We start from the raw sequence: 17,338 nt of genomic DNA, 5'->3' as shown, positions 1-17,338 counted from the left end.
CAGTCGCTGGGTTCAAAAGGCTTATGACCCAGAAGAAAGATGCATTAGGTTAGACCATGTGAAACTGCTGTTTCTGTAGGTTAAAAATAGTCAAATATTGGCAATATAACGTGGCTCATTCTAAATATAATTATCAAATAACATAGTAAGATCAGGGATGGAGATACAACCGGAGCATTTAGCGGGTACAAAGGAGGGTCATGCACTTATCTTGTCAGGGGAGAGCCTGAGACTTCTGGAACACAGTGATATCTGTGCTGAATCGTGACGATTTGGAGTCTTGTGACAAAGGGAGGCTATTCTAATAGAGACAACATGAAGACAAGGCAAGGAGGTAAGAAAGAACAGCGAGATTGTAGATGTTATGGGCTGCATTCTATTTCTCCAAAATTTTTATGTTGAAGCCCTAACCCTCAGTACCTCAGAAGGTGACTCGATTTAGAGACAGGGCCTTTAAAGAGCTAGGTCAGTTAAAACGGGGCATTTGGTCGGCTCCCTTTACCAGACGAGGCGATTCGGGTGTACAAAGAGACACCAGGAGTGCAAACACGCAGAGGAGGGACTGTGCGAGGACTCAGCGAGAAGGGGTTACCTGCAAGCCAAGGAGAGATGCTGCAGAAGAAGCCAAACCTGCTGACACCTCGATCTTGGACTTTCACCCTCCAGGAGTGGAGGAAGTACATTTGCACGTACTGGTCTGGGGTAGTCTGTTATGGCGGCCCCAGCAAACCGATGCCGTAGGGTTGGGTATGAACCGAGTGAGGCGGCTGGAGGGTGAAACAAAGGATGGAAAGAGAAGAGACTGTTCCAACAGGCAGGACAGCTGGTGTGTGGCACTGTGCCTGCTATGTTAAGGACCCTGAGCTTTTTCCCAGAGGTGAAGGGAAGCTTTGGGAGTTTTAAGCAAGGAGGTGGCAGAATCAGAAGGTGTTTCAAGGACAGCTCCCCAGCGGCGACGAGGAAGGTGGATTTGATGGGAGAGAAAGATCAAGTCGGAGGCTGTTGGATTGGTACCAGCGAGTTATTAATGGGACTCAAATCCAGGGAGACAGCAGTACCAGGAATGGAGAAGGACCCAGCTGAGAATACTTATGAGGAAAGTTCACAGTGCCGGCTGAAACCCTCCCAGGGCAAGGAGTGGAGAGGAGGAGGAATTGGAAGACCCCCACTTTTGGCCTGGGATGAGCATGGGAATGTGAGCCACCATGGAGGAGCTCACTGCCATAGGAGGCGAGCAGATGGGGCCCAGGGAGTGGGGTTACCAGTGTGAGAGGCCTGTAGGGCCACCAGGAAGACAGGATGTCAAATGGGTAGCTAAGCAGTCACATCTATCTTTGAAGGAGAGTGGAGCCAGTCTGTAGATGTGGGAGCCTCCAGCAAAGAGGGAAGGTATGGCCAACAACGCCCACGCCCCACTCACAATCCATGGGGCCCTTTTATCACCTGTGTGCACATCAACTCCCAGCATGCTCTCTATGACTCTTGGTCAGATGTGGCTCTCGGGTGGCCCGAGCCTGTTTTGCCTGCAAACACAAGAGTCGGAAGTACCTGGGAACATACATTTGTCGAAGCAATGGGGACAGGTGCAGGGGTGTGTCCACAGTCTGGGCCGTACCCCTGTGGGGACAACTCTGACACTGACCCACACCACCTTCCAGGGCCATCCTATGGGACTTGACTTGATATCATAGCACCCTGCCTTGGCCTTCTCCCCTTCTCCTTGCTTCTACTTCCTGTCCTGGGCATACTTCCTAATAAATCTCTTCCACATGAATCTTGTCTCAGGGTCTGCTTTTGGAGAATCCTACCCATGACAGGGGGTGTAGATGGGACCACTCCAGGAGGATGTGCCAAAGAGCAGAGCCCCCAAAGCAACACCAGCTCTGAAGAGGCAGGCGAAGAGAAGAGCCTGAAGAAGATGGAGGAGGGACAGCAAAGGGGCACCGGAGAGCCAGAAAAAAGAGAGCCAGAGGGGCTCCCAGGAAAGGCAGGTGACAGAGATTCCCAGAACGGAAGACTTGTCAATAGTACCAAACAAAGCAGAGGAGTTCCAATAATATAAAGACTGGAATATGTTTACAGAATCTGACGATCCGAAGGGCAAAATGACCTCAGGAAAAAAATAGTTTCCCTAGATTCATGACCCTGGCCCACAGTCCCAAGTGATGGGAACTTCATTCTCCCTTCATAAATGGATCCTCCCTTCCCTTCTTCCTCATGGGAAGAAAAGCTCACTTAGATATACGTAAGTTCTAGATTTACATCAATGCACACGCATTTTCACTGCCACCTCTGGAACTAGAAATGTGTCTTTAGTTGTACTGAGACTGACAGGTTGGCTCTCGGGGCTCTGAGAGATCAGAGAGATGTGGATGTTGATGCGTTGATAGAAGTGAAGGAAGAACATGGCTGATGGTGTCGGTTTTCCCTGGGGGACAGGAGGCAAGAGAAGGAAGGGAGAGTGGGGAAGGGGGGAAGGTCTGGACTAGATACTGAAGGCCACGGGAAGGGAGCTGCCTAGGGGAGAGGGAAAGGATTTGTTCCCAGCCTGTGGGGCCGCTGGAGCCCGAAGCGGGCACGCTGGGAGTCTCAGGCCCCAGCATGGAGGAGCAGCGGAGGCTGAGCCTCTGGGTGGAGGTGGGTGTGTGGCAGAGACAAGGGACTCTCAAAGGAGGGGCACTTTTCCATGAGGCAGGTTTGGGTGGCTGCGAGTGGATGAGTTCCCACATGTGGGTGGGAAAAGACCGCTGTGTTCTTCAAGGATCAGAAATAAAAATTTTGAGAAAAACTTCAGAGGTGAAAGCTTTATGCATACTAGAGGTGTACACGTAGACTCATTTCAAAAGTTCAATTTTTTAAAGATTTTATTTATTTATTTGAGAGAGCAGGGGGGTGGAAGGAGTATGGGGGGGCAGGGAGAGGGAGAAGCAGGTTCCCCACCGAGCAGGGAGCCTGACTTGGGGCTCGATCCCCAGACCCTGGGATCATGACCTGAGCTGAAGGCAGACACCTAACCATCTGAGCTAAAAGGCTTATTGTTTTAAGTGGAACACACAGTGTTAGACATCGTGCCGACTCATTGAGCCCGTGGCATGCACATCTCCTTGTGGCTATGGAGAGTTGCATACTTGGGACTTCTCCCTATTAGTATGGGCTGTCTTTGTGACCAGGGAATGAGGCATTTATGAGGAAGGTAGGAGAAGATATCTGCGTTTCTCTGGAATTCTACCGTCTGTGGAGGCAGCAGCTAGGAGAAAGAGCCACATCAGACTCTGCGCCTGTCAGCGCCTCCTCAACATGATATATTTTCACGTTTTTCTCAGCACGAGCTTGACTTTAACAATGAATCCAGAAGAGAGGGGAAGTGATAATAAATCACAAACAATAAAAACCAACAGAGATTTCTTCTGACCCCGCCATGGTAGCTCTTCCATCCCGTAGGCCTGTCAGAGGAAAGCTAACTAACACTGAGTAAAGCACTTTAGAAAGAGAACGCAGGAATCCAGCAGTGCCCCGGGGACCAGAGGCACTGGAGCCTTGCAGAAGGCCCTTCGAATCTTCCTTGGCAAGAGTCAGGACTGCTGCAAGGTCAAGGGTGGGGTGGGAGTGGAAACAACAGGAGAGTGGAGTGGTGGCAGCGAGGCAGAGTAGGACAGCAGGAAGATCAGCTTCGTCTGGTGCACAGTTGTGCCCAGAGTCGGTGGACAGGTGAGGGAGAGTCTGAGGAGAGCCACTGGGGTCTGGTCTATGGGAAAAGCATCTTTAATAATTAACATGAGAAAAGGCGTGGAGTCAGTAATGTGACCCCTAACCTTCTGAGCAAATTGCCATGCCTCAAGAGCCTGCAGCCGCATTACAAGCTTCCTAGCCAAGGAAGACTGAGAAGGAAAACACAGGAACCTTTGTAACCAAATGAATCTCACAACCAAGTCAATCCAGGACACATCTGATGAGAGCCATGTTCAACACTGAATGTATGGAAGACACGACTGAAAAACAGTTCTTGTAAATGACTAAAATTAGCAAGCCAGAGCCAAACACAATTTTAGTTTTTCTCTTCTCACTTTGTTAATACTCCAATACCTATAATCAACACAATGTTGAGTTTTCTTTTTTCCCCGATAGCCACCGAAATAATCAGACACATTCACCCATGTGTAAGAAGACAGAGATACTTGGTCCAAGGATACTTTTTTTTTTAACCCTGACCGTCATATTCTTCCACAGTTCCAAGATACCTGCAGTGGTTTTTTCGTTTGGTTTAGTCTGGTTTGGTTTTAATGCAACTAAATGCCATATGGAGTTCCTTGAAGGCAGAGAGAAAGTGTATAGGGAAAAGAAGGTCGTTTCCATCCCTGGATTCCAATCTCTGTTCTGCTCTGTATCAGCTGTATGCTGCTGGACCCCTTAATCCCTCTTTCTGAGCTATGAGTCATCTAAGTGAAGATGCTGAATAGCCAGCAGGAGGGGTGGGGACTGGCAGCAGAGCACCAGGAAATCCAGGAGAGTGTGACACAGAAGCCAAGAGAAGAAAGTGTTTTTAGAAGGAGGGAGTGTGTCAACCACGGTGAAAGCGGCTGCAAAGATGAGCGAGAGAAGTTTCCATTTCATCTGTCACCACCAAGGAACGTGGAACACATCAAGACACAAACCAAAACTTCTAAATTGTTCTTGGTCCATCATTTCAAGGCCATGGGCTATCTTGAAAGGGAGGGGCAAAAAAAGAGCATCTTTGATTACTGTCTTGTTTTAAGCGACTTCTTTCCCAAAGTCTTATTTAAATCCGAGAATAAATTTTTATAACTCTGATTTTTTTTTTCTTTCACTTTCAGCAATTTCTAGGCTCTCTGTGCCCAACTGAGGGAGAATTCTAAAGGATGGGAGTAAACTAAACCTTGACTATATAATTCGGGGCAGGTTCAGAAACATTTCCTCTTCATTGTAAGCGCATCTGATAACAGATTCCACACTGATGTGCAACAAATCTTTCGAATGCAGTCATTTCATGGTTAGCCTAAATTTAGGCAAACACAATTTCTGAATACTAAGAAAAAGAAAAACAAATTTCCAGCACAAGGGTCTAAAAATAGTGTATTTCTTCTCCCAGCTCTACACACACAGGAAAAGCTCTTGGTCATCAGAGGCTGGGTTGATCACAGCTCCACCGAGTCCAGAGGGAAGGCTCTCCTCACATGCGTACTGACTTCCCTGTGTGAGGCTGGCCTGCTTATGAACTGGGAGCACATTTCATCAACTAATGTTCATTATGACGCCCCACACCCTCGCCACACTGACTTCCCAAGCTCCTCCGCTGGCCCCCCACCTTCCTCCAATCTCTTCCCTCACTTTCCTCTCTCCCTGGTGATTTCGGTGTGCTCAGACTTGTAAGTATTTATAGACTGAATGTTCCAATCTTTCCAGTGACCTGCTGACTTGTAGACCCCACTAAGTTCTCGATATCAAGTATCTGTTTGGCATCCCAAACTTAACATATACAAGACTGGGATTTTTTACTTTTCCTTCCAATGTCTTGGCTGTCTCACCAAATGGCCTCACCATCTACCCAGCGGCTCAAGTCAAAAGCCTGGAATTATTCTGGACACTCACATCTCCCTCTTCTCCACACTCGATGACCAAAGATCCACCAGCCCCACCACCAGGACATGTCTCAGATGGGTCTGCCACAGCCGCCACCAGGACCTCTTGCATATGGACGACTGCAAGGTTCTAACCCTCCCCTTCCCATCCCTCAGCAGCCTGCAGTCCATCCCCCAGAGGCCCGAGCAGCCCTGAAAACACAAGACAGATCAGGAGCCTTCCCTGCTACAAGCCCTGGGGCGCCTTCAGTTGCACTTCGGCCTAAGGCTCACTGGCCAGACTCCTGCCTGCCTCCCTCTGCCCAGCTGGCCACACTGCCCTCCCTTCTGTTCCTCAAGTACCAGCCTGCCAAGCCCTTTCCTGCTTCAGGGCCTTTGTAGTCCTCAGAGACACCTTCCGTTCGCGCCACTGCTCACCATCTGGAACTCTGTGAAGGCAACAGGGTCCCGCTACGTGGAAGCTCCGCGAGAGCGGGGACCCTGTCCACTCCGTCGTGGGTACAGCCATCCCACTGGCTGAGGGCAGAGGGGTGCAGAGAGCGGGGCTGGGTGGGGAATGCGGGGCTCCTGGCTCTGGCTCTCCTACACAACCCATGAGTTAGCGGACGGAGAGGTTTTGTATGCAAAAGCGAGGAACTTCTTCGTGGGAAGAGTGCCACACCCCGGGCGGCCATGCTGCACAAAAGCACCAACCAGCCTCCCTGGGGGGTGGGTTATTTAAAAACAAATAACCAAACCGGGTCGGACTGGCTTCTGCCCAAAGGTTGACTGGCCCTGTCGTCAAACTGGGGGGCCACTGCTGGATGGCCGTCCTCCCGCCTGCCTGACGGCGGACCCCACGCCCTTGGCTGTAGCGGAGAGGGCGCGGCATGAAAGCTTCTGTGGCTTTCACTGTAGCGATCGCAGTATTCCTGGGGCCTAGGCTCGGGCTTGCCGATAAACAACTATTTAGAGAAATGAAGAAAACAAGCAAAGCAGAGAGGGGCAAAAACGGAAAAACGGCAAGAAGTAAATCTACAAGTAAGCGCTGCAAGACACACGTGGACACCACCCTGCAGGAGCTCGGAGTAGAATCTCCCCCAGGCACTGGCGTGGCCTCCTGCTGGGAGGACCCCAAACAAAAGGCCCCGCTGACACCAACATCTGTTCTTACTAAACACTTAGGAAGCAATATTTTCCTGAAGGTTTGTTGTTTTTTTAATTTTGGCTTTAAAGGGTTACTGTCTATCAAGCTACCAAACCCCCACCTTGTCCAAGTTCTCAGCCACCACACAAAGTGACTATTAGAACTTCAAAGAATTTGGTCCTGGAAATGGCCTTGTGTTCGTTTTTTCCTGAACAGAGACACCAGGAAAACGTCAGAAGGCAAATCTAAGCCCACGCCCTGAAAGACTTCAAACATAACAATCACATCCCTGGGAGGATGAGTGACCTAACCCAGTTTGATTTAAAAAGGAAACACAGCCGATTTAATAGTCGGCCAGGAGGCGTCTTGAAGGAAAGGAGGGGGAGGCAGAGGGTGAAGAGGGAAAGAGATCTCAGGGCGCTTTACCTCAACACCTGCATCTCCTCCGGGGAGTTCCGCACCTCGTCCTGGAGGCGACACCAGCGCAGACAAGCCTTCAGCTCCTGCTGCTCCTGGGCCTCGTGGGGGGCCAGCTGCTTGGGCCACAGACACACAAACACATGTGCACAAAACAGTTACTGTTGTCCTCACGCGGGGTCACAGTGGCCCGATGGGGCAGCTTGCTCAGTTTCAGGGTGACTGCCCAGATGGCCTCCCCACGGTGCCTGGCACCCCATCAGAAAAGCCAGAGGGCCAAAGGGGTCTGGTAGGTCCTCACACGAAGACCTAGCTGCTCACTCTCCTGCTGGTGATGGAGCTGGGCCTGGCTGTCTGGAACCCACCCCTCACACACCCCGAAGCCCAGAAAGAGCAGGCTTCCCTAGAGGGCTGTTTCCACTCGGATTCCATCCAGCCCTTTCCTGCTTTGTCTTTCGGCACCGGGTGGGGAAGATTCCCTCCATTTACCTCCTACTTTTCCCAGCCCTCAGTTTGGTTAAGGGCTGTTTACAGTGGAGCCTGCTAATGCAGCCCAGATGATTCTGTTTGCATATAAGCAGGAAGAGTGTACTGCCTGGATTCACTCTGGGGGAGGGGGACGCCATCACACCCTGCCCTGCTGGTGAGAATGGGCTACTGCCACTGGGCTCACGAGGCCCCACGACTCAAGTCTCTGTAAGGGAGGGCAGCAGAACATCGGCCTGGGAGGGAAATGTCAGTATCAACAGGCACTTCTGGACATGAAAGATCCTTAAGAGTGGATTCAACAGGTATTTACTGAGTCTCTGCCAGACCCTGGGTACACTATGGACACAGCCTATGAGAACACTAGCCATCAGAGTGCAGTGATGGTAGAGGTTAAGGAAGAACCTAGATGCCCTCTGGCCATCCAGGCGGGTCAGAAGGCTTCCCTGAGGAGGTGGTGGGGCCTGCACTGGTCCCTAGGGAAAGGAGTCAGCCTGGGGAGGAGGAATTTCAGGAAGAGGGAAAGCATGTGTAAGGTTCTAGGGGCCTGGAAAGAGCATGGTGTGTTCATAGAATGGTGAGGGATGTAGTCGGGCGGGGAGCATGCTATTACCTGGGGAGAGACAGAGGCACCAAGTAGCCAGCAAAGGCCAGAGAAGCCACAGGTTCTGTGTGCCCTCTTGCTAAGGACTGAATCATGAGTGGAAAATTCATATGTTGAAGCCCTAACCCCCAATGTGACTGTATTTGGAGATGGGACCTTTAAGGTAGTAATTAAGATTGATGAGGTTATTAGGGTGGGCCCTGGTCCAACAGGCCGGGTGTCCTTAACAAGAAAAGGGAGAGACACCAGGGCTCTCTCTACATGTGCACAGAGGAAAGGCCACGGGAGAACACAGAGAGGAGGTGGCCGCCACCAAGCCAGGGAAGAAAGGTGTCACCGGACTCCAAGCCTGTCAGCACCTTGATCTTGGACTTCCAGCCTTCAGAACTATGAGAAAACAAGTGTTTAAGCCCCCCGGGCTGTGGTACTGTGTTATGGCAGCCTGAGCTAAGACACCTGTGAAGGAGGTTAGACTTTATCCAGATTGATGACAAGTTACATGATGCAATCTTGCAACTAACTGAATTCCCTTCTCCCTGCGGAACGCCACTCCAAGTGGAACGCCCCTCTCTGTCTCCTCGTTCAGTGGCTTCCCACTCCCTCACTTTGCCGTGCTCGCTAACGTTCAGTGCTGCAGAGCACAGTCTGTCTGGGCTGCCAAGTGGCCGGTGTGCGTCACCCCCTCTTCCCTGGCAGCATCTGCCGCTGACCAGGAGAGTCCTGTGAGCCGGCCCACACCCTCCTGCCCCAAAAAGCCCCCCTACTCCTGCTCGGAAGGTCTGCCATCAGGGACCAACAGCAGCTCAGTCTCACCCTTTAAGGAAGGGGCTAGAGGGATCGACATGCTCTGGAAAGGTTTCCGAGCTTTGTGCTGGTATCCAGAATGGCCACTTTGCTTCAGACCAAAGGGCTTTCACATACTGAAGAGATCCTGCCCCCTTTAGGGTCTAAAGGCCCTAAAGGATAGTGAGGTGGGTTGTCCCCTATGCCAGGTTAAGGGAAAAGCAAGGACAGAGAAACCTCAACTCCTACTTTACCTTTGAGGCCCATGTCAGAAGTCACCTTCTCCAAGAAGACTCTCTGGATCTGCTCAGGCCTGACCTCTCCCACCTCTGAACTCACACAATTTGGTATTTACCTCTCTCTTCTAACTTATTTTCTTCTTCCTTCTACTGTGTGCTTTTCTTATCCTCGCAGTTCAACTATGACCTCTTGCAGAGCAGGGCTGGGCCTCAACTCATCCTTCTCCCTACAGGTCTGGCACAGGACGGACACACCGGAGGTATGTCAGCTGTGGAATGAGGCCGGGTCGGCTTCATCCCTCTATTAGTGGAGATGGACATATGCAGGGCAGTAAGAGGCAGGACCTAAGCAATGAGACTCAGGACTGACACTCTGGAAATACGGGCAGGGGCCAAGGCGACGGAGGAGTGCTTTTTGGGGATATGGGAGGTAAAGGACAGAGAGATCATCGTTAGATGCCTGAAATGCACTCACGATTACCAAGAACAGCCCAAATCTGTCTCAGGACAGAAGCACCCCAGAGAAGGGATGATGACAGAGGCTCATTTATACTGGCCTATTTAACCCCTGCTGAATGCCTACTGTGCATCAGTCAGGTGGAGGAAAATACAAAGAGAAAAAGAGAACTGGCATTTCCTGCATAAGCTCCATGTGTCATTCATAATTATCCCATTCACCGTGCCAGTTTGCACATTCTTATATGTATTTTCAAATGAGGAAACTGAGGGTCAGGGAGGCTATGCAACTTACCTACACTTACAGAGCTGGTCAACAGCAGGGCTGGGATTCCCTGCCTGGTCCAACTCCAAACCCCGCCACCTTGCCCAAATCTGCCACATGGCCTCTCTTCACTGTGTGGCAGGGGACACAGATGTGCACGCTGCTGGCCAAGGTGCAGAGGGGGTGGGAGGGTGAATAGGCTGCAGCTCCACTTTGAAAGAGACCACAGTCTAGTTGTGAGGATAGGAGGAAGAAGAAAGGAGTGAGGAAAAAGAGGTAAGTACCAAATACTGTGGGAGTTCAAAGCTTCTAGAAGAGTAAGTACTGTGAGTGGAATGATCAGTCTGGGCTATCCAGAGAAGGTGACCTTGAGCTGGTTAGTGAAAAATAAACAGGATTTCAACAGGCAGAAGGAGCTCGAATAAAAGCATATAGGAATGCACAAACTTGAAGATTTCAGAAAATGTTAACTAGTCCAGTGTGTAAGGGATGGGGAGGGCAGGGAAAAGAGTGACCGAATATTAGGGGATGAAAAATAAGCAGGAGGCAGTTTAGCTGCCATATCCTCATTAGAACCGGCAGTCAGTGCTTTAAAGTAGAGGTTGTAAGCTGGGAGCGTGCTGCCCATACCTCTGGGTATGTTTAGTTGGCATAGGATTTTTTTTAAATTACTAAATTTCATATAAAAATCCAGATTTAGAACTTCCTTTTAAACTACCAGGAGTCCAGGCTCCACTGAGCCCTCCCGCCCACCCCGCCATGCTTGGTCTGAGCTGAGGGGAGGTTGGCAGCTTGTCTTAGCCCTCAGCACACCCTAACCTACGACACCAACCGCTTTATTCATTACTTGCCAGCAGACATCTGAGATTATGCCTCCTGATGTAAATTTTCATCTTATTAGAAAAAAAAAAAAACCAACCCAAACCAAACACAAGTCAGTGTCACCACAACCATAACCACAGGGGAATGCTTGAGCATGCCACGGCATGACCTTCTCTTCTAGTCTTTGCCCAAATGTCCACCATCAGAGAGGCCTTCTCATGGTGCCTTCTAAAACTGAGCTTCCCTGCCACTCTCTGGCCTCCCCTGCCTTCACAGTGCTCACCACCTGACATGGTAGGGATGTGTTTGTCTGCTTCACTGTCCTCTCTCCTATCCCCACAGGCAGAACCCCCCCGGGGCTCAGGGCCTCTCCCCTCTCCCCAGCATCCAGCACAGTCCTAGCATGCAAGAAGCCCTCTCCGGATCTGTGGAATGAACAGATGAATAGAATCTGACGGCGGGTCGGGAAATGCTTAGGGTCACTGTAAACCTACCTGCTGCGCTTCAGCCCAGAACACGTCTTCCAAGTGAGTGGCAAACCCTTCACTCAGCCACTCCTCCGTCCAGTCCCGGGCCCCGATGGCTAGGCCAAACCAGGCGTGAGCGATTTCATGGCAGAGCCGGGTCCCACAGAGATGGCTCGCTCCTGTCAAGACGCTCTGAGAGAGGAAGATGATGTGTGGGCTGTGGATAATGGGGGAGAAAACACACGGGAGTCTTGTTAGAGCCTGCCCTCGCGGCTGCCCCATGGGGCGGCTTTCTTAGCCTGGCGAGCCTGTTATTATCATGTGCATGCTAGATCATGACCGATAGGCTTGCAGCTTAGATGCTTTCAGAAATAAATAAAGTGGCAGTTTACGTTTCTGGCAGTGGTTCAGGTGGCCGTTTGTGCCAAGCAGTTGTCTCTGTCATCCAACGGCTATTACCTGTAATGAGTAACCTGCACCAAAGTTTTATACCGAAGAAACGACAAGGCAATGGAAGCATTTACTCTGAAATCTGGACTGTAAAAGAAGAGCAGGTGTGAGAATGTGAAGCCCATGCTGTCAAGAGAGTGATCAAAGAAGCCCCTTCAGCCAAAAATCCGAGCAGCTTACACACAAATTGAGAAGTCATGCAGAAGGACAGGAAAAGCCAAAAAGAATGGGACCAAAATTTTCCATTGCAGTCTGGGGCTGGCTACGGAGTGAACACACTAACAGGTGTCGTGGATGGGCGAGGTTTCCCAGAGACTCAGAGAAAGGCCGAGTCTCCGTAAGACAAAGCTTTTCAAAGGTCTCATCTCCTCCCTGTAGATGCTTATACACTCACATGACATAACAAAATTGGGCAGGGGGCGGGGGAGGGGGTGGGGTGGAGGTAACCACCCAGGTGTGCAAACGGCCCCAGGGCTGGCACCAGCTGGGGAGATTTATCTAATCTCATTTTCCATACCTTGTTTTAAAGCCCCAAATACCGTGATTAGAATTGCTTAGAAGAAGTGGGAGAAAGGGAGGCTGAAAACAAGAGGCGGAGAGCAAACCTCCCATGCGTCCCCCTTCCACATTGCTCATTGATCCAGGACTTGTTTAGTTTTATTAAATGAAGAATTTGCTCTTAAAAAACAAAAACAAAAAACCCCCAAACCCTCTCCTCCATCAACTGAACGCGAACAGTCGTGAAAGCTCCCAGATTAAGAAATCGTCCACACTGGTTCCTTCCTTCAGAAGCCATTTGTTCACTCTCGCGTGGGCTCAGCACAAGCCAGGGCCGCGCGCAGATCTGTCCTCCGCCCCCACGGCCACCAGGAGAGAAAGCCCCACCTGTACTTCCCTTGCACAACATCGCCCATTCAGCCCAGAGAACTCAACTGAAATCGCGGGAGCCACGTGTGCCAAAATAAGACAGCTTTCATGTGAAATAATAACAGGGCAGGCACGCAAATGAAAAGCGTCTGCCAGGCCCTCGGCAGAGTCCACCAGAAACCCCAGGAATTAAAAGTGCACTTGGGGCATTTAGGACACGGGGGTGCTTGCGGGGGGGGGGGGGCAGGCGCCAACAGTAGCTCAGAGCGCTCAAAACAAAAAAAGGAGGCAGGAAAGAGGGGAGGACAGGAGGAAGGACGGATGGAAGGAAGGAAGAGAGGAAGGCGGGGAGGAAGGAACGGAGAAGCACAGGAGCTAACCCTCTTACTGAGAAAGTAAAGCCCCGTGGAGAAGACAAACTGCGAAACCTGGCATTTTCAAGTCAATGACCCCTTGCTCTGGCATGTGTAGCGCTACAAAGAAAAGCCACAGAAATGTACCAAGTAAATAACATTCCAGACATACTGCTGGCAGCACTTCACCCTTTTGGCTAAAACAAAACAGAAGTAACTGCAGGCCTTGTAAACAGGCTCCAAGACGCGCCTGCGTCGGAAGGGTCTGCGGGCCAGAGACACAGACGGTGTGCACACAGCGACAGGAACGGGACGGCTGACCCGTCCGCTCAACCCAGGGAGGTTACACAAGCTGATGACTGAAATCACAGCCAGACTGGTCACGAAGAAAAAGCCTGCCTTGTCCACGGTGACCGCTTGCTGTTCCGTCCCAGTGTGGAAGCCTAGCCAAGGCCCATTTATGCAAATATCAAAGTCTAGAGAGCCTGAAGGAATGCACGAAAGCAGCTGCGTGGGGGGCAGGGGGTGGCTGTGCATTTTCCTGCCCTTTAATCTCTTCCCTCCAACGGCCTTTGTTGTCTCCACCAGAACTTCTTCCCCACCTGCCAGGACGCCACCAGGCCAGGCCCCAGTGAATTTTGGCTGGGCTCAGGAGGGACCGGCATTGCTGGAATCCTACACTCCCACTACCCATCCCCAGTCCCTTCTTCCTAGCCGGGAATAAATGTACTTCCTACTGTCCTCTGAGAAAGATCAAAGCTTAAATGTCCTCCTGGGTCGGAAGGAAGGGCGTTTCACTTGATATAAGGGACCCTATTATCAGTGGAAAACATGACCTTCTCCCTGAAAAGCAATTTTCCAGTTGAGAACCAGACCCTAAATCCTTCTCCAGTGGAGTCCGCCCTCTGAGGTTGGGTTTTACCTGTGGGCTACTCTGGGGTCGTATTTCCCTACGAAGGAAATGGCTTCCTTCTTAAAACTAAATGAAAAACATGGAGTCAGGTTTTGATAACCTTTCTTGAGAGTTGTTAAAATTCTGACATAAAAGAACCGATAGAATTTACTTTTAAGGAGAATTTCCTCCTCTCCTTTCGACCCTAAAAGTCAGGATTTCTCCTGTCAAGTAGGATTTTTTACACTGCTGTTTTTCAACAGTGAGTGGGGAAAAGTATAATGCTCTTAAGCTCACTTCAAGGAGTAATATTAAATACTCCTTTACCAACAGATAATCTACTTCCTGCCCACCTTCAAGATAGAATGGATGTTTAGAATTTTCTACTTCTACCTTAACCTTGATTTATAAGTTTCACCCCTGGGTTCCTCACACATTCCCGCGTTCTCAGAGCCTTATTCATGGTCCCAATCAGCCAGCAGGTCATCCGTCTTCACTCTGACAAGGCCCATTGGAAAACAGGTTTTCTTGTTTTCCCCTGAAAGGGCCTGTGTCAGCTGCCTCTACAAATGCCAAATTGTCGATTCATCATTGCAGAGGATGGAAGATAATCACTTCAATGATATCTTCATCCTAAAAACAGTTTTTTGTTTTTTCTTTTTAAATTCACAGAGTTTATCACTTTTCCCAAGTAAGAGATGGACGGGAAAGTAATACTTTCAACTCTCAGAAAGCACCAGCCCCCTGGTCCGTATTCTTCATCATAAATTCCCTTTCGCTATAAGTGGTTGAGGAGAACAGTGGGGCAGAGCAGGGGGGCGGCACAGAGCGACAGCGGGACACGTGTTCTCATTCTCTCCCAGGAGACCACCAGCGGGGCTGCTCCCTCCAGAGGAGGCCACGTCATGTTGGATGTCTGCTGCCTTTGCCCCTCGAGATTAAAAATATCATTTCTGGCCTGAAAACAGCTTCTCAAGACTGTTCCTAAAAGCTACCTCCCCACCCAGATTAGAAGGCTGTGTCTGTTAATTTAAAACATGCTTCTCGCAGAGGAGGAAGGAGCGCCTTCATTACTCTCAAGAGCTGCTCCAAGCCTTCGGGAGGAATTCAATTTGGAGCGGAAATGGAGAATTTCATCAGATCTTAAGCAGGGGCTGTTCTGTGATTTATTTCAGCTTTGTCCAGGGAGACGTGACCAGCGCGGCCCATCCTGCTGCCCCGGGAGAGGTCCAGCACTTCCCGGTTCCTGCTCCGTGCTCCTGCCTCAGCAGACTGCGGGTGCAACCAGGAGGACAGGAAATGGTTTTTGGTTCAGGACAAGAAGAGCCCCAGGCCACCCCTCCCATGATACTGGAGCTGATCCCAATTCCCCTAGGGGGAGCAGATTCACTTTTTATACAGATCCTTGGGAAGTGCATCCGGGAAACCGACTTACACTCCTCAAGCTTGGACTTCTTAGTGATTCAAAGTTTTTCACAATCTCAACAACACATGGACCCCAATATCCCATTATGGAGAGGAAGGATGAACCAGGAAAAGAGGGAAACAGAAGCTCCCTTCCCTCCAAAGTCAAACTGGATAGCTTTAAGGGTCTTCTAATCACGTGAAAGCAACTTTTGCTTGCGTGATTTAATTACTTGCTAATTTAATTTGGGCAACTAAAAGTAGACTCATAGGAGCCTGGGGCAATCTGCAAGGGAGGACAAATCTTAGCTACCACTCCCTAAGATTCAGAATATGTTTTCTCTTTCATTCTTAAGGTGTGATGTGATACATGCCAAGCACTTCAACGAATGTGTTTACAAATCAAAATGCTCAACTTAAGGCCCCTCTTCTCTGCAATGAATTCCTGTACTCCCCCTCTCCTGCATGCAGTCTAATGTAGGGGATGCATCTGTGGTCCCAAAGGCAAAGAGGTGGCCCAGATGACCTGGAGAGCCCCTGCTCCCATCTGAGACTGCTCAGTAGGGACTAGTTACGTTCCATTTGCCCCATCTGGCATCCCACTGTGGCCACACAGGGTAGTCTTTAGGTAGGAGCTTGAGGTAGAAACCAGTTTCTAAAAACTTGAAGAAAACTTACTACATCTGATCAACACTGGGATCTAGGTTTGAGAGAAAGGGTAACGTTAAGTTTTCCTTTCAAAATTTTGAATAGCAAATAGGCAGTAAAACATCTACTCATTTACCTAAATGAATTTTGGCTGAAACTGCCAACATAACCAGAGGAGAGAGAGAGAATGTCCAGGGCCACACTCCAGAGATTTCTACCAAAAACGTATCTTCCTTCTAAAGACTCCTACTGCTTGAGTGCTTGCTGTGTGCTTGGCACTGTATGTTATATACATCATCTCATTTGACCTACCTCATGACCTCAGGAGATGGATTATATTATTATCTCCATTTTACAGATTATAAAAGTGAGGTAGAGAAAGGTAAAGTGACTAGCTCAAGGTCACATCGCTGGCAAGTAATGGAGTATTTCTACTCATGCAGTCTTGACCCTGAAGCCTTACTCTGATTCACTGGCCCAGGGTCATTGGGTTTAGACCTGTAACTTCTGGGCTCCCATCCCCCTGTGCCAGCTCAAGCCCAGTGGTGCAATGCTGCCCTTGTTGGAACTCCATCTTCAGAGCCCACCCAAGGGAAGCCACCAGCCATGCCCTCTGTTCCCGAAATCTATGTCACAGCCAGACCGGCCCAGGGTTACCAGACCTTTTGATCACAGAGCTTCAGCCTCTTCCTTGTGGGAAGGAGGGTGAGGATGGAAGGGACAGGGGACAAAGCAACGAAAACACCACTACTCCACTGCTGATGTCCCCAAAGGACCTAGATTCCTGAACGTAACACCTTATTCTTCCTAACCCTGTCCTAAGCCAGGAGTCCCTCGTGGACCACCTCAAGGGGATGCTTAGATAGACAAGCAGGTGCAAAGGTGCTCAGGCCAGTCCCTAGGAGCCCAGGAAGAGCAACAGGCCAGACTCTCCCTGACCTCTAACTCCCACCCATTTTTGCTAAAGCCTGACATTTCTTTTTCCTAAAAAGACATTATTTTTTAGAGCAGTGTTAAGTTTACAGCAAAACTAGCAAAGGATACAGAGAGTTCCTATACACCCCCTCTACCCACACATTTCTAATCTCCCCTACTATCAACATGCCCCACCAAAATGGTCCATTTGTTATTGCAATTGATGAACCTACACTGATGCACCATTATCAGTCTATAGTTTACACTCGGGTTCACTGTTGGTGTGGTACCTTCTATTGGTTTGGACAAATGTATGAATGTAACCACCATTACGGTATCACATAGTACATGGAGTAGTTTCACTGCCCTGAACAATCCTCTGATTTTTTTTTTTCCAAGAAGAGATGGTTTAAAGCAGATCACAAACTCAAAGGGTTACAGGAGCCGAGAACATAATAAAATGAGGGATGTGGGAGATGGGGGAAGTGGATAAAAAGATGAGAGAAGTAGACAAGGAGATGAGGAAATAGAGAAGGAGAGGGGGAAA

The 17,338-nt window shown here is 49.8% G+C and overlaps 1 protein-coding gene across 9 annotated transcripts in view; it reads right to left on the bottom strand.

Moving 5' to 3' along the window:
• The window catches only part of AOPEP (aminopeptidase O (putative)), a 347,107-nt gene that overhangs the window by 136,542 nt on the left and 193,227 nt on the right, over positions 1 to 17,338 (bottom strand). For 8 of the 9 annotated variants that reach the window (XR_012374760.1, XM_073880702.1, XM_073880706.1 and 5 more), the window contains 2 exons: positions 11,290 to 11,479; positions 7,150 to 7,256 (listed from right to left, as the gene is read on the bottom strand). The exons of the other annotated variant lie outside the window; for it this stretch is intronic. Coding sequence is in view for 7 of the 8 variants with exons in the window: in XM_073880702.1 (XP_073736803.1) it covers positions 7,150 to 7,256; positions 11,290 to 11,479 (297 nt within the window). In the remaining variant the exon portion in view is untranslated. The remainder of the gene's footprint in view (positions 1 to 7,149; positions 7,257 to 11,289; positions 11,480 to 17,338) is intronic. 9 annotated transcript variants of the gene reach the window in all.

The sequence above is a fragment of the Callorhinus ursinus genome, unplaced genomic scaffold (assembly GCF_003265705.2).
Source record: "Callorhinus ursinus isolate GAN/ISIS: 27379988/994484 unplaced genomic scaffold, GSC_fseal_2.0 scaffold39, whole genome shotgun sequence".
In the NCBI taxonomy this organism is placed as follows: Eukaryota; Metazoa; Chordata; class Mammalia; order Carnivora; family Otariidae; genus Callorhinus; species Callorhinus ursinus.
The sequence above is the reverse complement of the archived record's forward strand: the minus strand, read 5'-3'. Positions and strand labels throughout refer to the sequence as shown.